This window comes from Myripristis murdjan, chromosome 14 (assembly GCF_902150065.1).
Source record: "Myripristis murdjan chromosome 14, fMyrMur1.1, whole genome shotgun sequence".
NCBI lineage: Eukaryota > Metazoa > Chordata > Actinopteri > Holocentriformes > Holocentridae > Myripristis > Myripristis murdjan.
In genome coordinates, this window is record NC_043993.1 from 38,654,242 (window position 1) to 38,680,357 (window position 26,116).

Here is a 26,116-nt window from a genome sequence, read left to right on the forward strand (position 1 = left end):
TATAGAAGAGAAAAAACCTGAAGGAGAAAAATGAGGAAAAAAGGTTTTGGTTTAAATTTGTTAAATTGTTGATATGTATTTGTTTTTCTCTGGTATTTTGGGTGGATATGAAATCTGCCTCACAAACTCAACAAAAAATGAGCATTAAAAACAATAAACTAAACAAGCAAATGCTCTTCAAAAATGAATTAAACCCAAACACAAAGTGTAAAATGACATTAGTTTTTATTTTGAATGAAAAATGCCAAACTATAATAACCTCATAAGAGCCAAGAGAGTGTGAGTGAATGAGGCTTTCTGAGGTGTGCTGTGTGTCTTCTCCCCATCAGATGCCTGTGATCTCACACTGGATCCAAACACAGCGAACAGAGAACTCCGTCTGTCTGAGGACAACAGGAAGGCGACGTGGGAGTGGGAGGAGCAGCCGTATCCTCGTCACCCAGACAGATTTGACCTGGTGCCTCAGGTTCTGTGTAGAGAAGGTCTGACTGGGAGATGTTACTGGGAGGTCCAGTGGAGAGGAAAGGTTTATATAGCAGTGACTTACAGAGGAAACAGAAGAAGAGGTTATGACTCTCTGCTTGGATACAATAATCAGTCCTGGAGTCTGGAGTGCTCTGATCATAGTAACAGCTACTCTGTCAGACACAACAGTGAGGACACCAGCATCTCTGTCCGTCCCCGTGGATCTGACAGAGTAGCAGTGTATCTGGACTGCTCTGCTGGGACTCTGTCCTTCTACAGAGTCTCTTCTGACAGACTGAGACTCCTGCACACCTTCAGCTCCACCTTCACTGAGCCGCTCCTCCCTGGGTTTACTTTGTGGCCAGCTAGTTCTTCTATTGAGGTTGAGCTGCCAGTTTCTCAGAAACAAACTCTGACCTGAAAGAGTTTAGAACATGTTTGGCTGATTTGTGGTTTATAGTTGATTTTTTTTTATTGTATCAGGCATCTTGGTGGATAATTGTTAACTGATTGATTGGACAGGCTTGTAAAAATAATGAGTCATTATAATGTTTGTATATTCAAATCTTAATGTTGTACAAAAGTGTCATTTAAACCTCCTCCTCCACTCATTGATTTTTTTTTTTGTATTTCTCTAATAAACACAGACGTGAGAATGACAGCACATTGCTCACTGCAGAGCTGTGACTGGAGCCCCTCTCCTTTTGGGCCCCTCCCTTCACCTGTTGACCTCCAAGTCACATTAACATGTTTAACGCTCTGTACCTGATGTTTTACTGTCAACACATTTGTATTTCATGTTGGACGGTGCACATTAATAAACACATGACTGGAAATGTGTCAGAGGCTTTTCTCACCTGCAGCCCCTTGGCCAGGGGCCTCATTTCTAAACGCTGCGTACGCACAAAAGAGGGCGTACGCCACTTTGGAAGCAACGTTTGGGATTTCTACAAAACAAACTTGACAGGAGAATGTGCGCAGCTCCACGCTCTGACCTGCCGTACGCACAAAATCTGGAGAAACGGGAAACTGCGACGCCAAGGCAGAGGGATGACATCACCGAAAATATGTGGAATAGATACATTTGAGTGAAATAATCAAATATTACCCAGAAAACGAAGAACGAGGCGTGATTGATATAGATAATCCCGGGAGTGCACGTGCATTGTGAAACTAAAGTGCATGTATGAAGTCCATTCACAGCCTAAACACTGAGGCACACAGTCACCATGTTCCCACTCAGGAGAGATTCTCCAGTCATCCCCACCAGCTCTCCATCTGTGGGGCTCCGGTGGCCCTCTCCTCCTCCTGTCCCACACACACTTCTCCTGTGGAGCACCATGCGCTTTTCCGCCTCCACTTTGATGTCAGACCACTTCTTTTTGACCTCTGACCTCTGACCCTCTCTAACCCGGCCTTGAGGCAGGGCCGGCCCGTGACGTAGGCAGTATCGGCAGACGCTAAGGGCGCCATCTGCTGGAGGGGCGCCGCTCGGCAGCGGTTTCTCCCGGCGGGCCGCTCTCGGGCCTTCCTGGCGTTAGTGATGCCCACCAAACACTGTTTAGTGTTTTTTCCACCTCACCCACTAAAATCTCTTCTTCACACTGGGAACTTTCTTTTCCTCGCTCTCCTCTCTCGCTCCATCGTGTCCGTGCTTTATTTGCATATTCATCGAGGGCGTTCCCCTGACCTTATATGGGCACCATGTGGGCGGGGCAAAGCGCTTCCTCACCTGAGACAACTTTAGGATTGACTGTGATTTATAAATGGAAGCAGGCGTAGGACGTGTGTGCACTCTGTTATGAATCTGAACGTTTTTGTTACACAAAAACTAACAATGTGCCAGGCACGTGTGAAAATTATAAATTCACATGTGAAATACTAATTTTTACATGTGAAAAGGCATATTTAGATGGGAAGCTCTGCAGGACTGTTGTCTCATATTTCTTCTACTGTCTCTCATTTATTACAAAAATGTGTCTCTGTTGTTGCTTCAGTTCATGAAACTCGTTGCTGATGCAGATTTTCTCCCAACATGAGTTTGGAAAAGTGAAGATCAAAGCTTTGCTGAAGCGACTGCAGGTGGAGCTCGTACCCGCGTGCCCTGAGGCCTGAGCACAGCAGCCCGGGTTCGAATCCGACCTCAGGCCCTTTGCTGCAGGTCAAGTCCTGTCTCTCTCTCCTGCCTCTCTCTCGTGCCTCTCCTGTCTCTCTCTCTCCTGCCTCGCCATCTGAAACCACGTGTAGGCCTACTTTCGGCGCAAGGCGCAGCGGGGCCGGCACAGTGGAATTTTGGCTGACAGGCGGGCAGTGTGCACACGTCACCACAACCTCACAGACTGTCAGGCACATTAACAATGCAATAAATACCCACAAAAAACACTATTCAATGCTACTATCTCAATCAGCACATAAATGTATCTCCATATCGTCTGTCCCGTCACAACTGATGTCAGATCAAAGGAGATTGGCACCGTTTGGCAGCGTCATGGAAACCCAACCTGATCACCTGTCAGTCAAACAATGTGTCCAGTAGAGTGATGTCTTTTTTCCAGTCATGGTGTCTGGCGCTGCTCCTGTTAACTACACAGTTCTTCTTCCATATATATAAATATTCCACACTGGGTTTCCGTTATCCGGTAATCACCGGACATTGACTGGTAAAATCTGCCAAAGTCTGGTCATTTTTAAATGTCCAGTGAAAATATTCCCTCTAAGCACAATTTGAATTTTATTATTATTTTATTATTTTTAAAACAGTCAATTCCCACGAAATTTTATTTATTTATTTTTCTTAAAAAATAGCCTGCGTGATCCCTGTCTCCAGTGTGCCGGAGAGGGAGAGAGAGAGGCTTTTCTCTGCAGAACTGGATCAAAACAGCGCAGCGAAGTCGCCTGGGGGAGAACAAGGTCACAAGACTGATGCGCACTGCAAGTTGCGGAGAGACACTTGAGACTTTGGATTTTAATTCAGCTGCTGAATTAAGTTTTTATTGCATCTATTGGATTTCAAGTTGGCAGCACGCCGCGTTATTAAAATGGTATGAGCCAGTTTTTTTTTTTTTTTTTTTGTTATTTTGTTGTATTTTTTGGCAAATTGTAGTTGAAATTGCTTGCAATTGTATGCAATGTTCATGTTAAAAGAGCACAGGCTTGTGCAATATTTATTTATTTTAGACGTTACGCACATGAGTCAATTGACAGCACTTATTTTATTTGACATAGCCTACTTTTCAATAAAAAGATTACGCTATAAATTGACATGCCTCGATATCATTCTTATATAATATATAATATATAAAATTTTAAGCTCAATCAATTCAGATAATATTTGACTGGAATTTCAAACATTTGTCCGGTAAATTGAAAACCTGCCGGTCACGTTGTCCAGTGCCAATTTTTTTCCAGGGGGAAACCCTTATTCCACACAAATCGAAAATTTAAAATGCATCACTTCCTTGCCAGACACTGGACGTTTAGAACAGCAAATGTAAAAGCTTTACTGGATTTTAAAAAATATTACTCCGCCTCCGAGTCTGTGTGATTTCTATGGCAACACGAAACGTTTCACCGAAACCCGCATCAAAAGCCGCTGTCAACTTTGTTCGCCTGCATAATGGACCGTTTTGTTGTCAATTTTGATTTATTTGGCGACCTAAGTTTGGATAAATGGCTGAACGAGTAAGACAAGACAGAAGAGAAAAAGGAGAGATACGCGAGAGTGACGAGTGAAGAGCTGGATCAGCTGGAGAGGTCAGGAAATGAAGCCGGTACGGCCCGGTCAACGTCTTGGGCCGTCAAATGTCTACAAGACTACCTGACAAACACCGGGCAAACAGCTGATTTCTCACCTGTAAGGAAAGAAGAGCTGAACAAGATCCTCCGTGAATTTTATGGAGCTTTAATTTCTATAATAAAGAGAATGAAATGCCTCAGCAGATTCAGCACCACGGACAGTGCCTGCCTCAGCAGATTCAGCACCACGGACAGTGCCTGCCTCAGCAGATTCAGCACCACGGACAGTACCTGCTGAGGCAGATTCAGCACCACGGACAGTACCTGCTGAGGCAGATTCAGCACCACGGACAGTGCCTGCTGAGGCAGATTCAGCACCACGGACAGTGCCTGCTGAGGCAGATTCAGCACCATGGACAGTACCTGCCTCAGCAGATTCAGCACCACGGACAGTACCTGCTGAGGCAGATTCAGCACCACGGATTTTCCACGGAGATGTGCGGCTATAACTCTGTTCTTGTTTGTTATCAGTTATTAATCAGCCTATTAATCGTTATTAATTTGTTCAGTCTTTATGAGTTTCCTGGGCCAAAGATTTAATTAATTCGTCAATTTGTTAGCATCTGTACATTGAAATGAACATTTAATAAATTAACACATCTGTGAAAGCTGTGGTCTTTATTTCAGAGGTAAATTGATAACAGCCTGAAAATGTGATTCTATAACTCTGTTCAGCCTTAATGTGACTGCTTACTGTCCTTACTTTTGCTGCTTAGCCACATTAATCGGAGCTGACTTTAAATTGGAGTGATAAACCCCGAGCTGAAATAAAACATCTGCCGCTGAGTTTATGAAAAGACAGATGTTTGCCAACACTGGGAAGCAGTAACCTATATTTAAATATAACTGTTAATATGAGTTAGTTGCTACAGCAGCTACTATCGCTGAGGATCGATCATTTCAAAAAACGAAAGCAGATAGCGTCCTTCGGCCTGCCGTCTACAGCCATTGACATAAGGCATGCAGCGCAAAAGGGGGTGCCAAAGTAAATTTTGCATTGAATCATGCAACATATTTGTTTCCACCAAAATGCAAAGTTGACTGTTTATATTATAAGTTTTATATTTAAGTTTTATTTCACACACTGGGGTATGGGGATGATGATTTTACAGTTTGCTGGCATTGTGGCCTTTGGGTTAGAGGTGAGTCCTGAGTTCAGGACATTAGGGTTTCCATTTCCAAAATGGTGATATTGATGTTGGCATTCATTTTATTGATTATTGTTTATTTTTGCCCCATTCACCTTAAGTTAACAACAAAAATGAAATTTCTTAATTTCTCAAAAGCTTAAATTTCCATGGAAACTTTTTAAAAAACCTCATTCAAATTGATGACAAGAAAAAAAAAAAAACGAAAATTCCCAAAATTCCCGAGCCAAATTTTCCCGGGAATTTTCGGAAAAATTGGAAAAAAAAGAGACAGCAAAAATCTTCTGAAAATGTCCAATATTCCAGAGCGAATATTCCCACAGGAATTTTCAGAAACTTTCCGGGAAATTTACCGGAAACTTTCCACCCCTTTGCAACAGTACTGACACAGCGAGTGCATACTGACAAAAGTGTAATTCTCCAGTGAACTGCTCTTATAAGTGAAACACTGACACTGCAGTGGGTTCAGGGTGCTGTTCTGTAGCTGACCTCTGACCCCTGACCTCTGTGAGGAGAAAAGACAATCTCACTATTTGGTCCAGTAAACAGCTAACTAACACAAAACAGCTGATAAATCCTGGGTGATTTAAAGTTCTGCTGCTCCATTGTCTGTAGAAAAGGGCGACTGAACAGAAGAAGCATGAGGATTTGGAGGAGTGGTTTATTCAGCACTTTTTTTTTTCCAAGACCAAATATATTTAACGCATACAAAGAGAGATAGGAAACACAAACCCCAAATCCTGAATGAATCTGAGTAAACCCTCATTGTTAGTAACCCCATGCATCCTTGTTTTGGTTGCAGCTGTAACAGACGAGTGACTGTGATCGCCTCTGGGAAGCCTTCCTGACCCTCCTCAGTCTCACAGACATGACTCAGCACTTTCCTGGCCGGTCTCATGAGTTGGAGTGATGATCCCTTGGCGTTTTGCTTTGATCATCCTTAAGGAGCACAATATCAAAATTTGAAATCAAGAGGACATTTAAAATAACAGCAATCGTAGAAATGCAAATGACCCCCAAGGACAGCATTCATAAAAAAAACAAACGGCTCCAAAGAGAGCGTTTGGTTTGGAGTGGTGATTCTGCACGTTTTCCATTCCACACGGGATGGATTTTTGGTAACATCTCCCGCTCAGTCGGCCCGTCCCGGTCCTACAAGTGCTTGGATTTGTCCCGGTTGTCCGTGTACTTCTGGTAAACCACTCCCAGCGTGGTGAGGAAGTTCCCCATGAAGAGCACCAGGTAGGAGCAGCCACACATCACCACCTACAGCACAGGTGAGACCACGTCAGGTGGAAAAACTCAAAGAGTAACTTCACACTTCACTGTGGAGCCCCTCAAGGGTCATGGTGTGTGTGTGTGTGTGTGTGTGTGTGTGTGTGTGTCTGTGTTACTCCCAAATTGCATTTTCGCGTTACTTTTGCGCTCTCACAACAAACTTTGCACACAACACTTGTGCATCACCTTGCAATACTTTCGCTTTCCCTCACAATGTAGTTTGTTTGCTTTAATACTTATTTTGCCTTCTTGCAGTACCTTTGCAGGCCCTCCTGTAATCTATTTTGAGTTCCCTCACAATAAATTTTGTATTATCTTGTAATAAATTTTGAGTTCCCTCACAATACATTTTGTATTCTCTTGTAATAAATTTTGAGTTCCCTCACAATAAATTTTGTATTTTCTTGCAATCTATTTTGAGTTCCCTCACAATAAATTTTGTATTCTCTTGCAATCTATTTTGAGTTCCCTCACAATACATTTTGTATTCTCTTCTAATAAATTTTGAGTTCCCTCACAATACATTTTGTATTCTCTTGTAATAAATTTTGAGTTCCCTCACAATAAATTTTGTATTCTCTTGTAATAAATTTTGAGTTCCCTCACAATAAATTTTGTATTCTCTTGTAATAAATTTTGAGTTCCCTCACAATAAATTTTGTATTCTCTTGCAATCTATTTTGAGTTCACTCACAGCAGTTTTGCATTCTGTCGCAAAGTATTCTGCATTCCCTCCGAACGCGCGACAAACGCTCTCTCACAATAAATTTTGTTACTTCACAAAACTTTTCTACATCCATTCCCTTCCTTCTGAGCCACATGTCTATTTTTTTGCGCTCCCTCGTGATATTTTATGTTCTCTCACAATAAAGTTTGCCTTTCCTCACAACACCTCTCCTGATCTGAGGATGGGCCTGTTTCCTTTCCCGGCCCACGTCACCCGGAGCCCGGAGAGCGGCGGCTCAAAGTCACATTCGATCAGCTGATCCACACGGGGGCGCCGTGCCGCTGATCTGGGAGCAGCAAACAGACACGCGGCTCAGAGGGAACAGAAGAAGAAGCTGAGCCGGTCCAATATTTCCTCTCTCTCTCTTTTCTCTTCCTTGTTTCCTCCGTCAGCGTTTCCTGTGGTTTTCTTGAGCTCGGTTGTGATTTCTGACCTGAGACCAGCTGGTTAGTGAATTAGCCGGACGCCTGACACCCTGCCCTGACCCGGTCCCCTCAAACTCAGTACAGTCGTCCCTCGTTAATCGCGGGAGTTACGTTCTAAAAATAACCCGCAATAGGCGAAATCCGCGAAGTAGCTTTATTTTTTACAATGATTCTAGATGTTTTAAGGCTGTAAAACCCCTCACTACACACTTTATACACTTTTCTCAGACAGGCATTAACATTTTCTCACTTTTCTCTCTTGTTTAAACTCTCAAAGTTCAAACCTTCATAGAAAAAGAAGTCCAGTAAAAAAAAAAAAAAAAACATGCAAAATTGCACTAAAAAAAATCTGTGAAACTGCGAGGCCGCGAAAGGTGAACCGCGTTATAGCGAGGGACAGCTGTACATGTCACTGTAGCATTAAAATGATGTTGGAGCTGTTGTTTTCAGGCAAAAATGTTCCATAATGTTGCTTTAACAATAATAATGCTTAGTAATGTTCAAACCTGCCACTCTTTACATTCCGGGAGCTGAGCCATTCTGAAGAGCGTCATGCCGTTGTAAAGCTGCCAGAACTGTGAAACAGAGAAATCACCGTCAGCATCAGGTCAGACTGGAGGACAGGAACCTTCCAGTACACAGTTCTGGACACCAGGGGCTGCAATCAAGCATTTGGGATCTGAGCAGGGAAACTCTACTCCACATCACATGACCTTGGGCTCTATTTTCGCAGACCAGGCGAGGCGGAGGCGCAGCGCAGCTGCGCTGCGCCAACTGGGAGTGGCCAAGTGGATTTTGCTATTTTGGCACGCCGTGCGCCTTGGCGCAACTACTGCGCCGTTCCTCCTACCGGCGCAAGGGAGGAGAGAAGGCGTGGAGTGGGTTTGACACAGCCGATTCACTTTAAACCAATCAAATGAGCCCCTGTCCTCGCCTTTAAAATGCGCTGCGCGAAGGCGTAATGAACGTTCACACAATTGACATGGAGAAAGAGAGCAGCCGCGACACCTCTAAGGACAAAGAGACCAGTCTTGGCTGCTGGAATGTCGCTGGAGCTACCTGCCATCCATCTGTCCACCCATCCATCTGTCCACCCATCCATCCATCCATGCATCTATCCTTAAATTCGTCTTCCTGAGTCCCCTGTCTTTCCATTACCTACCTGCCTCGCATCTCTCTTTTTTCCAGCTCTGTCACCGTCTGTTAAAGTTATTGATTTTTACAAGCAAATATAAATTTAACTGTGAAGCCCCCATTTTTAATGAATGTTTTTACATCAAAGGATAATCCTCGCAGTATTCATATAAATACATGTTTGTTTTGCAACTTTTGACTCCCGTCACTTACTGATGCAACGACATACTAGAGATTAAAACAAAATCCGGTTCATGAAAGCTATTACATTTGCTGTTCTAAACGCCCAGAGTCTGGCAAGGAACCGATGCATTTTACATTTTCGATATGTGTGGAATCAGGGTTTCCGTTAGAAAAAATTGGCACCGGACAACGTGACCGGCAGGTTTTCAATTTACCGGACAAATGTTTGAAATTCCGGTCAAATATTATCTGAATTTATTGAGCTTAAAATTATATGCAGGCTATATAAGAATGATATCAAGGCATGTCAATTTATAGCGTAATATTTTTATTGAAAAGTAGGCTATATCAAATAAAATGAGTGCTGTCAATTGACTCAAGTGCGTAACGTCTAAAATAAATAAATAACTAACTAAATAAATAAATAAATAAATATTGCACAAGCCTGTGCTCTTTTAACATGAACATTGCATACAATTGCAAACAAATGCAACTACAATTTGCAAACAAAAAAACTGGCTCATACCATTTTAATAACGCTGCGTGCTGCCAACTTGAAATCAAATAGATGCAATAAAAACTGAATTCAGCAGCTGAATTAAAATCCAAAGTCTCAAGTGTCTCTCCGCAACTTGCAGTGCGCATCAGTCTTGTGACCTTGTTCTCCCCCAGGCGACTCTTTTTTTTAAATAAATAAATAAAATTACGTGAAAATTGACTGTTTTAATAAAATTCAAATTGTGCTTAGAGGGAATATTTTCACCGGGCATTTAAAAATTACCGGACTTTGGCTGATTTTAGGCTACCAGTCATAGTCCGATTACCGGATAACGGAAACCCAGTGTGGAATATTTATATATATGGAAGAAGAACTGTGTAGTTAACAGGAGCAGCGCCAGACACCATGACTGGAAAAAAGACATCACCATACTGGACACATTGTTTGACTGACAGGTGATCAGGTTGGGTTTCCATGACGCTGCCAAACGGTGCCAATCTCCTTTGATCTGACATCAGTTGTGACGGGACAGTCGATATGGAGATACATTTATGTGCTGATTGAGATTATAGCATTGAATTGTGTTTTTGGTGTTTATTTACTGCATTGTTAATGTGCCTGACAATCTGTGAGGTTGTGGTGACGTGTGCGCACTGCCCGCCTGCCAGCCAAAATTCCACTGCGCCGGCCACGCTGCGCCTTGCGCCGAAAGTAGACGTGGTTTCAGGAGGCGAGCTTTTGGCGCACCTCGGCGAAGCCTTTTGGCACGAAAATGTCACTGCGCCAAGCTGATTCTGTCGGCACCTCCCCCTGCTGCGCCGCCACTCCCATCTCGGCGAACCTCGGTCTGGGAAAATAAGAAACGGTGCGCCCCACGGGTTGCGCTGGTCGAAAATAGCTTTGCGCGGGGTGCGCCTCACTGCGCCACCCTGCGCTGCGCCGGGAAAATAGAGCCCCTTATGAAAGCCAGTTGGATCTCGCACCGTGTCATATTTAGCCCTGAATGAAAGCAGCAGGCAAAACATGGAACACAGCTTTCCCAAAAAGCACAAGACGTGAACTGAAAACAGCGAGGAGGGGAACTGAAGTGCGGCTGCGTGCATGTTGGAGCGGTTTTTGTGGCGAGCCCATAAACGCTGTGACAGGTGTGAATTTAAACACTGCAAAAAGTCAACATCTTACCAAGATTTATTTGTCTTATTTCAAGTCAAAAATGTCTTATTTCTAGTCAAAATATCTCATTACACTTAAAATAAGACATGATCACCTCAGAAGTAACTTGTTTTTAGACAATTTTCACTTGTTTCAAGTGAAAATTCACTTGAAATAAGTGAAAATTAGCTTGAAACAAATTTTTAGCTTGAAACAAATTTTTTGAAACAAATTTTTACTTGTTCACTTGTAGTGAACAAGTAAAAATTTGCTTGTTCCATTGGCAAAATTTGTTTCTTGTTTCAAGCAAATTTTCACTTGTTTCATGTCTTATTTCTAGTCAAAATATCTCATTACACTTAAAATAAGACATGATCACCTCAGAAGTAAATTGTTTTTAGACAATTTTCACTTGTTTCAAGTGAAAATTCACTTGAAACAAGTGAAAATTAGCTTCTTTCATTGGCAAAATTTGCCAGTGGAAAAAGTGAAAATTCACTTGAAATAAGTGAAAATTAGCTAGAAACAAGAAACAAATATTGCCAATGAAACAAGTGAATTTTCACTTGTTTCAAGCAAATTTTCGCTTGAAACAAGAGACAAATGTCTAAAAGCAAGGTGATCATGTCTTATTTTAAGTGTAATGAGATATTTTGACTAGGAATAAGACATTTTTGACTTGAAATAAGACAAATAATCTTGGTAAGATTTTGAGTTTTTGCAGTGTAATATTCATGAAATCATTACTCGTATTAGAGCTAAGCCACTACTGATCAGCCAACGCTCAGAGATATTTATTAAGTGTCTCATTCGATGTGATGATGAAGAGTTACTCACGTGGCCGAAGAACAGGAAAGGCAGGAGGAAGGTCAGGCCTCTCCACATCCACGACTGGAAGCCCTCTGAGAGAGGACGAGAGACATGAGTTCAGTTTGGTTGGTTTTATTTTGCCAGCTCTGTTCAGGTGCTGTTAGCTCAGGAGCAACACGCTCCACACTGCAGACATACAATATGGATGAGGGATGACGTGGCAAGTAGGAGATAACACCACGAAAAATTCATTTATCATGTTCAAAATGATCACTGTCTCCACTTGTTTTTGACATTTTGTCCAAACTGAGGTTGCAACTTGTTTGTTTGTCCTGTCTTCTTATATTATTTTCCATTTCATTGTCTGTATTTTATTTTATTGTATTGTATTTGTTTGTATTTATTTGTATTTGTATTGTATTCGTATTGTTTCTTATTCTACTGTATTGTGCTTTACTGGGTTGTACTTTTTTTATTTTTATTTTTTTTGTAAGTGATGTGTGTGGGACCCCCTCGAAAACAGGTTGTGACAACTCACGGGGTTTATCCTGTGAATAAACTCTCATCATGGCGGTGTGTTTCATCATGGCGGTGTGTGTTATAATCACTGACAACAGCACCCACCCACCCACTCTCACCGAGCACCACGGCAGCTGTTTGCTTTCAACTAAAATACTACTAATAATAATAAAAAATCATTGTAGTTTACAAAGGGCACCTGATAAATATTGATGGAGCATTTCTTGAAAAAGACTCTCAGAGTACACTGCAAAAAGTCAAAATCTTACCAAGATTATTTCTTATTTCAAGTCAAAAATGTCTTATTTCTAGTCAAAATATCTCATTACACTTAAAATAAGACATGATCACCTCAGAAATTACTTGTCTTTAGACAATTTTCACTTGTTTCAAGTGAAAATTAGCTTGAAACAAGTAAAGAAATTTTGCCAATGGAACAAGCAAATTTTTACTTGTTCACTTGTGTCACAAGTAAAAATTTGCTTGTTCCATTGGCAAAATTTGTTTCTTGTTTCAAGCTAATTTTCACTCGTTTCAAGTAAATTTTCACTTGAAACAAGTGAAAATTGTCTAAAGACAAGTAATTTCTGAGCTGATCATGTCTTATTTTAAGTGTAATGAGATATTTTCATATCCTGTGTCATGATTTTATGTGTTAAGATTTTATATTTGAGTGTTATATTCCTATGTACTGCATCTTTGATTTTATATTTCTTATTTTTATACCTCTGTACACTGCTTCTTTTTCCTATATCTCTTTGTAAAGTGTCTTTGAGTTCTCTGAAAAGCGCTATATAAATAAAATGTATTATTATTATTATTATTATTATATTTTGACTAGAAATAAGACATTTTTACTTGAAATAAGACAAATAATCTTGGTAAGATTTGGACTTTTTGCAGTGTATTACTGTTATTGTGACATGACAAACAAACACAGTCATGTACTAATCGCTGTGTTCTAGCTAGGAAACGGCCTGGCGGTGCTTTAAATGCTTTTCTAAAAAAAAAAATAAAAAATTGAAAAGAGCCAAAGGGACCAGTGTAGGACTACTTGATGAAAATGAGCGTGTTGTTTAAACAGCGTTTGCTCAGGAGCATGCTGGCATCGCTGAGGATTTGTACAGTAACGCAGTCGTCCTAAGAAACATTTCCACGTCCTTGTCCACTCAGGGCTCCTATAAAAATGAAGTTTTTGATAAAGTGTCAAAGCTCTCACCGACTGTCAGGTCCATGTTGTGTCTCTCTCCCAGAGCCCGGAGCCGGTACAGACAGCCGCTCTGGTAGTAATACTGCAGGAACTGGACGAAGCCTACTTTGACCGACGAACAGAGGACAGAGAGAGCAGAGCATTACTGTGTAGTGTGTGTGTGTGTGTGTGTGTCGTGCTGTGCTGCTCTCCGGCGGCTCAACCCTCAGCTCGGCTGCACTTTGGCCACAAAATCACATCATCTGAAGTGATTTTGAATCTTTGGCCTGTTTACCGCAGTTTACTCACATTTTACCTTGAAAATCGTTTTGCAAATCACGTGGGCACATTCAAGATTTCACAACATATAAAACAAATTTTAAAATCCTCAAATCCCCACCCTATTGTGTTGTGATTCTGTGGCAAACAAAATCATTGCCCTTCATAAATGATGGGACTAATAATTTGCTGTGTTAAGATTTTATTTGACCCAACAGTGCTGCTGCCTTCAGGGAACCTCATGTGGAGGACTTTATTCCACTGATGGAAAACTGGAGTGAAGAAAGTGTGAAGGCTCTGAAAGTTTTCATATTGTAGTGGAATGAAGGGAAACCAGCGGCCTGATAAATGCTGGTGGTCTTACATGACTCTGTGCTTTGGGAGAATATTAGCAGAAACGTATACGTCATGTCGATATTACGTGCAGAATCGCTGGCACGTCGACCTGAGGGCAAACACCATGAGGCGAGGCCAGCCCCCCTCACACTGCAAAAACTCAAAATCTTACCAAGATTATTTGTCTTATTTCAAGTCAAAAATGTCTTATTCCTAGTCAAAATATCTCATTACACTTAAAATAAGACATGATCACCTCAGAAGTAACTTGTTTTTAGATAATTGTCTCTTGTTTCAAGTGAAAATTTGCTTGTTTCATTGGCAAAATTTGTTTCTTGTTTCTAGCTAATTTTCACTTGTTTCAAGTGAATTTTCACTTTTTCCAACTGGCAAATTTTGTCAATGAAACAAGCAAATTTTGTCTAAAAACAAGTTACTAAGATTTTGAGTTTTTGCAGTGTGAGCAGGTGTGCAGGTGTGCAGGTGAGCAGGTGAGCAGGTGTGCAGGTGAGCACTGTGTGTTTGGAAACTGATACTCGCCACAGTCTTTTCTTTCACTCCTTGATGCCGTCCTCATGCTCTATTTCCTGCTGAACGCTCCAGCTCATCGCGCTGTTTAACTCCATTTATATTCACTTAGTGAGCGCTGATGGTTCAGTAGAACCAGGTGAACTCTCTCCTCTCAAAACAACGCAGGATCCAAACTATCACCTTAACCCCTAGAGGGCAGCGCAGCAGCACGTGCGTGTGTGTGTGTGTGTGTGTGTGTGTGTGTGTGTGTGTGTGTGGTTGCTGACTGAAGCTCTTACTTTGGTACAGACAGTAAGTGAGGAACTGGCTCCTGAACATCTGGTACAGAGTCCCTTCAGGCCTGCAGACAAGACGGACATTTAAATTAAAATGAAGCTCCTGCTTTGGACAGAGGTAACACTTATTTATGTTTTCAGGACAATCGATGTGAGTGCAGCGCTTTGCATGTGCACTCGTGATTCCTTTCCTTTCCATTTACAAATATTAGTGACCACTTCCTGAAGACGAACAGAAAATACTATAAAATATTATTTCACTGTCCAGAAAGTGTGAAAAACTGCCTTTGGTTCATTCACACAGTGATGAAGAAATGAAAATGAACAAAACTGGTAAACATAAAGATACAAAAAATAAATAAATACAAAGCAAGACCAAGAAGTGGTCACACATTAGAGAGGGAACAACACTGAGAGGAAATATTCACCATGGGAATCTGATCAAACAAGGGCTTATCAATAACTGCTCACTGGACATGGAGAGGAAACATAAGGGAGGCAGGGAGAAATTAAGCTGATGATGATGATGATGATGATGATGATGATGATGATCCAATCCCACTTCACCTCCAACCACTTTGCCCTAATCCCTCCAGATTGTGCAGAGACACTGCACACTCAAAATCAAGGGTTAAAAAAATCTCCCAGTGGTCTTTAGGAATCATCCACAAGATACAGAAATCTTTTTTTTTTTTTTTTTTTGATTAATAAAGATTTAAAGTTAACTGTCCCTCCTGGAGGATCAGCACACTGCAAAAACTCAAAATCTTACCAAGATTATTTGTCTTATTTCAAGTCAAAAATGTCTTATTTCTAGTCAAAATATCTCATTACACTTAAAATAAGACATGATCACCTCAGAAGTCACTTGTTTTTAGACAATTGTCTCTTGTTTCAAGTGAAAATTTGCTTGTTTCATTGGCAAAATTTGTCTCTTGTTTAAAGCTAATTTTCACTTATTTCAAGTGAATTTTCACTTTTTCCACTGGCAAATTTTGCCAATGAAACAAGCAAATTTTCACTTGTTTCAAGCGAATTTTCACTTGAAACAAGTGAAAATTGTGTAAAAACAATTTACTTCTGAGGTGATCATGTCTTATTTTAAGTGTAATGAGATATTTTGACTAGAAATAAGACATTTTTGACTTGAAATAAGACAAATAATCTTGGTAAGATTTTGACTTTTTGCAGTGCACCGTCACCCTGAACGGGACCGGTGAACGTGTGGGTGGTGTTCGAGGGATTAAGGGGGGCCAGAAACACCAGGGCCAGTTTCTGGTTCCAGTCCAGCCCCGGACCCGTCCATGACCTGGTCCCACAGCGTCCTCCTCCTGTGTTTCCACCCCCGAGCAGGTCCACAGGGTGCGGCTCATGCAGTGTGAATGAATGTAAAAGACACTCTGAAGCCACTCACCAGGTGAGCATGACCCCCGACAGGAAGGTGGACACGTAGTGATGGAAGACCCACCAGCCTTTGATCCTGAAACATGAAGAGCATCAGTGACGAGGGCCTGGAGCACGAGGGCTCAAACTTTAAGAGGCTCATTTAGTCAAAACGCAGCCTGTGACCTGCAGGCCGACAGGGGCGTCTTACTGAGGGTCTTCATGTGTTTAAAACTATGAAATGTAATAAAGCACAATCAAAAACTAAGAGCTTTCCCAGCTCCACGCACATTAAACTGTTAGCACATGTGAGAAAACATCAATAAGCACAAATAAACAGGATCAAGATGAGTTTCTCTCAGACACACTGGACTGCAACAAACAGGACGTTTTTCTTTTTCGCCCACATCCCCTCCCCCCCCCCCTCTTGGGACACAGGCGCTCCGATGAGCCAAGACGCTTGAGCAATTTCAGCCACGAGCAGCTTGAACAAGACGCAGCTGCCACAGCTCACGACACTGTGAGAGGTTTGGGACGGGACGGGACGGGGTGGGGCGGGGCGGGACGGGGCGGGACAGGGCGGGACGGGGCAGGACGGGACGGGGCGGGACGGGACGGGGCGGGACGGGACGGGGCGGGACAGGGCGGGGCGGGGCGGGACAGGGCGGGACGGGACGGGGCGGGACGGGGCGGGACAGGGCGGGGCGGGACGGGGCGGGACGGGACGGGGCGGGACAGGGCGGGGCGGGACGGGGCGGGACGGGACGGGGCGGGACAGGGCGGGACGGGACGGGGCGGGACGGGGCGGGACAGGGCGGGGCGGGGCGGGGCGGGGCGGGACGGGGCGGGACGTGACGGGGCGGGACGGGGCAGTTACTGGGAACAATGACACCCGAGAGGCCGACACACAGACAGACGAGCTACATTAACATCTTAACTGCCAACGTTTTCCACTTTGGATCCACAGTGGTGGAAAAAAGTTAAGACACCCTTAAAATTTGACACAATCTCAAATATTATCATGAAATATTTGTGGAAAAATCAAAAGGTGTGGCTGCATTAGACAGATACACTATATTACCAAAAGTATTCGCTCACCCATTCAAATGATCAGAATCAGGTGTCCTAATCACTTGGCCTGGCCACAGGTGTATAAAATCAAGCACTCAGGCATGCAGACTGTGAAACAAGACATTTGTGAAAGAATGGGCCGCTCTCAGGAGCTCAGTGAATTCCAGCGTGGAACTGTCATAGGATGCCACCTGTGCAACAAATCCAGTCGTGAAATTTCCTCGCTCCTAAATATTCCACAGTCAACTGTCAGCTCTATTATAACAAAATGGAAGCGTTTGGGAACAACAGCAACTCAGCCACGAAGTGGTAGGCCACGTAAAGTGACGGAGAGGGGTCAGCGGATGCTGAAGCTCATAGTGCAAAGAGGTCGCCGACTTTCTGCACAGTCAATTGCTACAGAGCTACAAACTTCATGTGACCTTCAGATTAGCCCAAGTACAGTACGCAGAGAGCTTCATGGAATGGGTTTCCATGGCCGAGCAGCTGCAGCCAAGCCACACATCACCAAGTGCAATGCAAAGCGTCGGATGCAATGGTGTAAAGCACGCCGCCACTGGCCTCTAGAGCAGTGGAGACGCGTTCTCTGGAGTGATGAATCACGCTTTTCCATCTGGCAATCTGATGGACGAGTCTGGGTTTGGAGGTTGCCAGGAGAACGGTACATTTCAGACTGCATTGTGCCGACTGTGAAATTTGGTGGAGGAGGAATTATGGTGTGGGGTTGTTTTTCAGGAGCTGGGCTTGGCCCCTTAGTTCCAGTGAAAGGAACTTTGAATGCTTCAGGATACCAAAACATTTTGGACAATTCCATGCTCCCAACCTTGTGGGAACAGTTTGGAGCGGGCCCCTTCCTCTTCCAACATGACTGTGCACCAGTGCACAAAGCAAGGTCCATAAAGACATGGATGACAGAGTCTGGTGTGGATGAACTTGACTGGCCTGCACAGAGTCCTGACCTGAACCCGATAGAACACCTTTGGGATGAATTAGAGCGGAGACTGAGAGCCAGGCCTTCTCGACCAACATCAGTGTGTGACCTCACCAATGCGCTTTTGGAAGAATGGTCAAAAATTCCTATAAACACTCTCCTCAACCTTGTGGACAGTCTTCCCAGAAGAGTTGAAGCTGTAATAGCTGCAAAAGATGGACCGACATCATATTGAACTCTATGGGTTAGGAATGGGATGGCACTTCAGTTCATAGTATGAGTAAAGGCAGGTGAGCGAATACTTTTGGTAATATAGTGTACAAACAAATAAAAATGATATTCATTCATTCATTCATCTTCTAAACCGCTTATCCTCACTAGGGTCGCGGGGGGGTGCTGGAGCCAATCCCAGCGCTCACAGGGCGAAGGCAGTGAAACACCCTGGACAGGTCGCCATCACAGGGCAGACAAATGATATTTTTTTGTTTATTGTTTCCAAGAAAAACTACCCAAACTAAATAGTTGACAGTGTAATCTTTCTCTTCAGGCGTGTTTCCTGCATTAGGTTCCTTGTTTTAGCCATTTTTGTGTCTGAAGAACTTTCAGATGTGCTGCTTTATATAGACACCAAGCTCGGCAACAAAACCTGTGTCTTTTAATAAAAAGAACCACCTTCATCACTGGAACCAAAATGAGCCAATACTCCAAATGTCTTCTGTATTTTTATGGAACCAATCAATTTGAAGTGTTTAATGGCTTTTTTAGGGTTTATTTAGTATTTTGGCTGTGACTGGACTAAAAGAAATTGCACTTGAAGACCTAAGAGTGATTTGTTAATGCAAGATTTCACAAATGCATGGGGGGTCCCAAAACTTTTTTCCACCACTGTATTATTTAGTTCAAATCCAACATTTAAATGCAACAATCTTCACTTTAATTACTGCATGCAAACATGTACATTAGCTGGGGCTGGCCATATTAAAATGATAATGAAAGATCCGTTTGACATTTCAGTTTCAAAAATGTGACCCCCTTGACAGCTCATATTCAGACGTTCATTAAAATTGGAGAATTCATATTTTTCGTTTATGTGTAAAACGTTTAAAAGGACAACTCCAGTCTAACGTGGAGCTGCAGCCTCTGAAAATCAAAGTGGCCCAGGCCTCTCCAGCTGTCTGAAATAACCGGGAGAGAGAACGAGAAATCTGAAAACTGGCTTTTATATTTACGTTTGAAAGCAGGAGTAAATTTCAGAATGAACACGGGCCCAGAAAGGCAAAGTAAACGCGACATGGTGGAAAACGGAAACAGCCTCTTCTGTCCTGACTTCACGCTGTCTGCAGTTTCTGTGACAGACTTTTCAGTTTCATGCCGACACAAATCCTGCTTGTAAAGCACACGATCAGCTGGAACTGAACACAGGAAGCCGGCAGGCCCAACCGCACTCGTCTACACTTTGCTGACCACTGACATCTGAGCAGCTTCTTCACTTTCAGCAGAAAATGAGAAAACATCGGTGAAACGGAGAAGCTGTTCCAGACCGTGAGCCGTTGCTGATGAGGATGCTCTCCCGGATGGTGAGCGTGCAGTAATACCACACCAGCAGGAAGTTGAAGAGGGCGTCCAGCGCTCTGACGAACAAAACCAGAACAGACGGTGAGCAAACAGCACAGGCAGCAGATCTGCATTCAAACACGTCGTTATGACAGTTCAGGAAACTAAAGATGAGGAAACTGTCAGCTGAGGGTAAAGCAGATACATCCAACATTACAGACTGATAATATCTAAAAATGCCACAAGAGCCGATTTTTCCCTCTACTGAATGACATCAAATAATTTCAAAGTTCTTGTGAGCCACAATTAAAGAGGTTTTACCTGTAGCTGAACAAAAAGCGACAGGTGAAGGAGAACAGGAAGAGGATGACGGTGAGGACTAATTTAAATTTCTCGTATTCGTCCTTGTAGGCGAATCTGTCGGGCAGAGAGAAGAGAGTGAGCGGCGTGAGGGCGGAGACGGGACGATGTGACGGCGCTGACGGGGCGGGGCAGGGAGGGGCGGGGCGGCGTACTTGGCCTGCTTGTTGAGGAGCGTGACGTTGACGTTTCCTAAAACCAGAGTGAGGTACAACCTGAGCGGAGAGAGGAGAGGCAGCCGGTCAGACAGGAAGTCATTTCTTCATCAGTTCGTTTCATAATCTGAGAGTGAGAATGCAGCTAAAAGAGGAAATGCAGCGCACTCGCTGCCTTTTGTTGGTGCATTAATAAACTGAACAGCCTGAAGCTGCCACACTGCAAAACCTCAACATCTTACCAAGATTATTTGTCTTATTTCAAGTCAAAATATCTCATTACACTTAAAATAAGACATGATCACCTCAGAAGTAACTTGTTTTTAGACAATTGTCTCTTGTTTCAAGTGAAAATCTGCTTGTTTCATTGGCAAAATTTGTTTCTTGTTTCAAGCTAATTTTTACTTGAAACAAGTGAAAATTGTCTAAAACCAAGTTTCTTCTGAGGTGATCATGTCTTATTTTAAGTGTAATGAGATATTTTGACTAGAAATAAGACATTTTTGACTTGAGATAAGACAAATAATCTTGGTAAGATGTTGACTTTTTGCAGTGCAGTGTTTGCTGTGATGCTGGGAAAAAAACATTCTAACTGAGCAAAATGAAAGCATGATGGATGGTAAAGCAGCAGACCCGTTCTTCTTGGGCAGGAAGGCCTCCATCTCAGAGAAAACATCTGGCCTGTCCTTGATCAGGTCCTGGATTTCCTCGATGGCGCTCACGTCCTCTGGACTCAGCTTTCCTGTCTGGTGCTTTTCTTTGCATCTGAAAAAAAAACAAAAAAAAAACAGGATATGACAGAAATCACCTGGTACACATGCAGGCACCCAGCTGACACACACACACATACACACACCGATCAGAACACACACTCTGCCGGCTGCAGCCCGGCTCTGTTCAGGCCAGAGGGGGAACCACAGGTAAAGCTGCTCGTCGCTCACAGAGCCTCGACGTGCACACGAGAATCAGATTACTGAGAGTCGCCGGGGTCTTGCAGGAGGCCGGGGCCCACAGGGGCCACAAAGAGCCGCCTACTAAAGCCCTGAACACACACACCTGTCCAGGAAACGGCTTCAGGACAGGACAGGACAGAATAAAGAGCTTTTAGCAGCCACTTTTTGCTCGTCCCTCCAGGGCCAGTTGTGTTTCCACGGTCACTCCTGGTCCCCGCCGGCCCCTCGGTGGGGCTGCCGGGCCCCTTCCCAGCTGCTGAGGGCCCACCGGACACCCAGGGGGCCCCTCAGGGCCGACCCGGCTCTGAGGCGCAGCAGCTGAGGAGTCCAGGTGTCAGGTAGTGAGCAGAGCCCTCCTGTCCTTGTTTGACCAGGACTGCCACCCACAGCCCGCTAAGCCCCGCCCACGGCCAGCTAAGCCCTGCCCACAGCCAGCTAAGCCCCGCCCGCCTGCCTTAGCTCCGCCTCAGAGCCGGGTCAGCCCTGTCTGGCCCCCAGCAGCTGGACAGCGGCCCCTGCAGAGCCCGAGGAGAGCGCGGAGCCCCGGCCGGCCTCGGAGGCTCCAGCGCCCCCGTGTGGCACAACAGTGGAAAGACGGCTACTGAAAATGTGCTTTCAAAGTGTTTCTGATGATGAAGCGAGGTCCATCGGCGTGTGTGTGTGTGTGTGTGTGTGTGTGTGTGTGTGTGTGTGTGTGACACCTCGGGCCTGAACACGCGGCACGCAGCACGCGTCCCGCCGCAGCGCCCACGGCCCGGTACGTACTCTTCCAGCGAGGCGGCGAGCTCCCTCAGCTTCTTCCTCTGGCGAGCGATGGAGGAGGAGCAGCTGTTCTGCAGCCTGGTCACCTCGTCCAGCTTCTGCCTGTACAGGCGGTGAGTGTCCTGCAGGGGGAGCCAGCAGACACACAGGAAACCTGAACACACCTCACTCTCAGGTACAACAGGTTTTAATAAAGACTCTGAAAAATGAGAAAAACAGATGGAGGCTCCTCCTCCTCCTCCTCCTCCTCTTCCTCCTGCTGCTGTTTTCTTTGTGATTTGCTCAGTGGGTCGACACCTGTTGCTCACCTGTCTGTCTCTCTGTGTTGTTCACCTGTCTGTCTCTCTCTGTGCTGCTCACCTGTTGCTCACCTGTCTGTCTCTCTCTGTGCTGCTCACCTGTTGCTCACCTGTCTGTCTCTCTCTGTGTTGCTCACCTGTCTGTCTCTCTGTGCTGCTCTCCTGTTGCTCACCTGTCTGTCTCTCTCTCTGTGCTGCTCACCTGTCTGTCTCTCTGTGCTGCTCTCCTGTTGCTCACCTGTCTGTCTCTCTCTCTGTGCTGCTCACCTGTCTGTCTCTCTCTGTGCTGCTCACCTGTTGCTCACCTGTCTGTCTCTCTGTGCTGCTCACCTGTTGCTCACCTGTCTGTCTCTCTCTCTGTGTTGCTCACCTGTCTGTCTCTCTCTGTGCTGCTCACCTGTCTGTCTCTCTCTGAGCTGCTCACCTGTTGCTCACCTGTCTGTCTCTCTCTGTGCTGCTCACCTGTTGCTCACCTGTCTGTCTCTCTGTGCTGCTCACCTGTTGCTCACCTGTCTGTCTCTCTCTGTGCTGCTTACCTGTTGCTCACCTGTCTGTCTCTCTCTGTGCTGCTCACCTGTCTGTCTCTCTCTGTGCTGCTCACCTGTCTGTCTCTCTGTGCTGCTCACCTGTTGCTCACCTGTCTGTCTCTCTCTCTGTGCTGCTCATCTGTCTGTCTCTCTCTCTGTGCTGCTCACCTGTCTGTCTCTCTGTGCTGCTGACCTGCTGCTCACCTGTCTGTCTCTCTCTGTGCTGCTCACCTGTTGCTCACCTGTCTGTCTCTCTCTGTGCCGCTCACCTGTCTGTCTCTCTCTGTGCTGCTCACCTGTCTGTCTCTCTCTCTGTGCTGCTCACCTGTCTGTCTCTCTCTGTGCTGCTCACCTGTTGCTCACCTGTCTGTCTCTCTCTGTGCCGCTCACCTGTCTGTCTCTCTCTGTGCTGCTCACCTGTTGCTCACCTGTCTGTCTCTCTCTGTGCTGCTCACCTGTTGCTCACCTGTCTGTCTGTCTCTCTGTGCCGCTCACCTGTCTGTCTCTCTCTGTGCTGCTCACCTGTCTGTCTCTCTCTCTGTACTGCTCACCTGTCTGTCTCTCTCTGTGCTGCTGACGTGTTGCTCACCTGTCTGTCTCTCTCTGTGCCGCTCACCTGTCTGTCTCTCTCTGTGCCGCTCACCTGTCTGTCTCTCTCTGTGCCGCTCACCTGTCTGTCTCTCTCTGTGTTGCTCACCTGTCTGTCTCTCTCTGTGCCGCTCACCTGTCTGTCTCTCTGTGCTGCTCACCTGTCTGTCTCTCTCTGTGCTGCTCACCTGTCTGTCTCTCTCTGTGCCGCTCACCTGTCTGTCTCTCTGTGCCGCTCACCTGTCTGTCTCTCTCTGTGTTGCTCACCTGTCTGTCTCTCTCTGTGCCGCTCACCTGTCTGTCTGTCTCTCTGTGCTGCTCACCTGTCTGTCTCTCTCTCTGTGCCGCTCACCTGTCTGTCTCTCTGTGCTGCTCACCTGTCTGTCTCTCTCTCTGTGCCGCTCACCTGTCTGTCTCTCTGTGTGCTGCTCACCTGTCTGTCTCTCTCTGTGCTGCTCACCTGTCTGTCTCTCTGTGCTGCTCACCTGTCTGTCTCTCTCTCTGTGCCGCTCACCTGTCTGTCTCTCTGTGCTGCTCACCTGTCTGTCTCTCTCTCTGTGCCGCTCACCTGTCTGTCTCTCTGTGCTGCTCACCTGTCTGTCTCTCTCTCTGTGCTGCTCACCTGTCTGTCTCTCTCTGTGTTGCTCACCTGTCTGTCTCTCTCTCTGTGCTGCTCACCTGTCTGTCTGTCTCTCTGTGCCGCTCACCTGTCTGTCTCTCTCTGTGTCGCTCACCTGTCTGTCTCTCTCTGTGCCGCTGACAGGTTTCTCAGTTCAGCTGATGTTTTTTCTTCTTGCTGCTGTGAATGAACCTGAACTTCAACCTGATCATTTTGATATCAATTTGGCAACAAGCGCAGTCAGCACAGTTTGGTATTGTTCATTAGTTTTTGTTTTTAGGTTTAGCTTCCAGCAGTACTGAACACACACACACACACACACACACACACACACACACACTGAGCAGCAGCACTGCAGTTGAGTTTAGGCAGAACACAGTGTGGAGCTAGTTTAGTTCTAGTTGAGTTTTAGTTTAGTTTTAGTTTTAGTTGAGTTTTAGTTGAGTTTTAGTTTAGTTTTAGTTTTAGTTTAGTTTTAGTTTAGTTTTAGTTGAGTTTTAGTTTAGTTTTAGTTTTAGTTGAGTTTTAGTTGAGTTTTAGTTTAGTTTTAGTTTTAGTTTAGTTTTAGTTTTAGTTGAGTTTTAGTTGAGTTTTAGTTTTAGTTTAGTTTTAGTTGAGTTTTAGTTGAGTTTTAGTTTTAGTTTAGTTTTAGTTGAGTTTTAGTTTAGTTTTAGTTTTAGTTGAGTTTTAGTTGAGTTTTAGTTTTAGTTTTAGTTTAGTTTTAGTTTAGTTGAGTTTTAGTTGAGTTTTAGTTTTAGTTTAGTTTTAGTTGAGTTTTAGTTTTAGTTTAGTTTTAGTTGAGTTTTAGTTGAGTTTTAGTTTTAGTTCAGTTTTAGTTGAGTTTTAGTTGAGTTTTAGTTTTAGTTTAGTTTTAGTTTAGTTTTAGTTTTAGTTTTAGTTGAGTTTTAGTTTAGTTTTAGTTGAGTTTTAGTTTAGTTTAATTTTAGTTTAGTTTTAGTTGAGTTTTAGTTTAGTTTTAGTTTTAGTTGAGTTTTAGTTGAGTTTTAGTTGAGTTTTAGTTTTAGTTGAGTTTTAGTTGAGTTTTAGTTTAGTTTTAGTTTTAGTTGAGTTTTAGTTGAGTTTTAGTTTTAGTTGAGTTTTAGTTGAGTTTTAGTTTAGTTTTAGTTTTAGTTGAGTTTTAGTTTAGTTTTAGTTTTAGTTTTAGTTGAGTTTTAGTTTAGTTTTAGTTGAGTTTTAGTTTAGTTTAATTTTAGTTTAGTTTTAGTTGAGTTTTAGTTTAGTTTTAGTTGAGTTTAGCTGAGCGGGGTTAACGCTGCGGGGCCGGTGTGCTGAAGCGAGCAAACAACAGAAAAACAGACAGAGTTTGAAGAAGCGGCAGAATAAAGTGACATTTGCTGACTCAGCAAATCCTGTTAGAATGGGAAGAGCGTGGCGCGACCGCTGACTCAGCAATAACACAGGCGGCTCCGGCTCACTGTGTGTGTGTGTCTGTGTGTGCGTGTGTGTGTGTGTGTGTGTGTGTGTGTGTGTGTGTGTGTGTGTGTGTGTGTCTGTGTCCTGTCTCTGGACCCCGGGTCGCTCCGGAGGGCGGCGGGGCGGCCACCGCGCCGCCCTTCCGCCCTTCCGCCCCGCCTGCTACAGACAGACAGACAGACAGGCAGACAGACAGACAGACAGACAGGCAGGGAGACAGGCAGACGGACAGACAGACAGACAGCCCGCTGCTCACCTGGATCTGCTGGTAGTCTTTCTCCAGGTCATCCCACTCCTGTAGGCACTCCGGTAAACCCGTCGGACTGAACAACATCGGGCTGGTTCCGGCGGCGGATCCGAGCAGAGCAGCGGGCGAAGCGGCGCTCCCGTCCGGCGGCCAGCGGCGTCAAGCTGCCGCAGACACAGCCGCTCTTCCGGCCGCACACCTCAGAATAAAAGCATTAACGGCCGGCGTGTCATTTCTTTGAGGAAAGCAGCACTTAACTGTAAATTAAATAAAATGCATTTGAGTTCGGTATGGAGCGCCGAAAGGATCATTAATCATCTTTTTCCCCTCCGTTCAGTAACTTAATAAAACCACTGAACGGCGGTGATGAATGATGTCAAACACCAAATTCTTTAGAAATATTCTGAGAAGTCCGAAATGTACGAGAAAAAAACTGGGACGTTTTCTGAGATTAAAGAGGAACATTTTCGAGAAAATATAACTCACAA

General features: G+C 44.3%; 1 protein-coding gene across 2 annotated transcripts; it reads right to left on the bottom strand.

Annotated features, from left to right (window-relative positions):
* Nucleotides 1-6,049: 6,049 nt before the first annotated feature.
* LOC115372002 (transmembrane protein 120A) lies at nt 6,050-25,804 on the bottom strand. Of its 2 annotated transcripts, none has more exons than XM_030069695.1 (12): nt 25,638-25,804; nt 21,918-22,036; nt 20,833-20,964; nt 20,200-20,259; nt 20,006-20,101; nt 19,672-19,761; nt 16,160-16,225; nt 14,749-14,810; nt 13,355-13,447; nt 11,644-11,708; nt 8,345-8,413; nt 6,050-6,674 (listed from the first exon to the last, which is right to left on the bottom strand). In XM_030069695.1, exons 1-12 carry the CDS (start codon nt 25,713-25,715, stop codon nt 6,561-6,563), a joined length of 1,044 nt encoding a protein of 347 aa, XP_029925555.1. In that variant the 5' UTR covers nt 25,716-25,804; the 3' UTR covers nt 6,050-6,560. The 2 variants fall into 2 exon arrangements, with proteins under 2 accessions (XP_029925555.1, XP_029925554.1); XM_030069694.1 differs by having other exon boundaries at nt 13,355-13,450.
* Nucleotides 25,805-26,116: the final 312 nt, after the last annotated feature.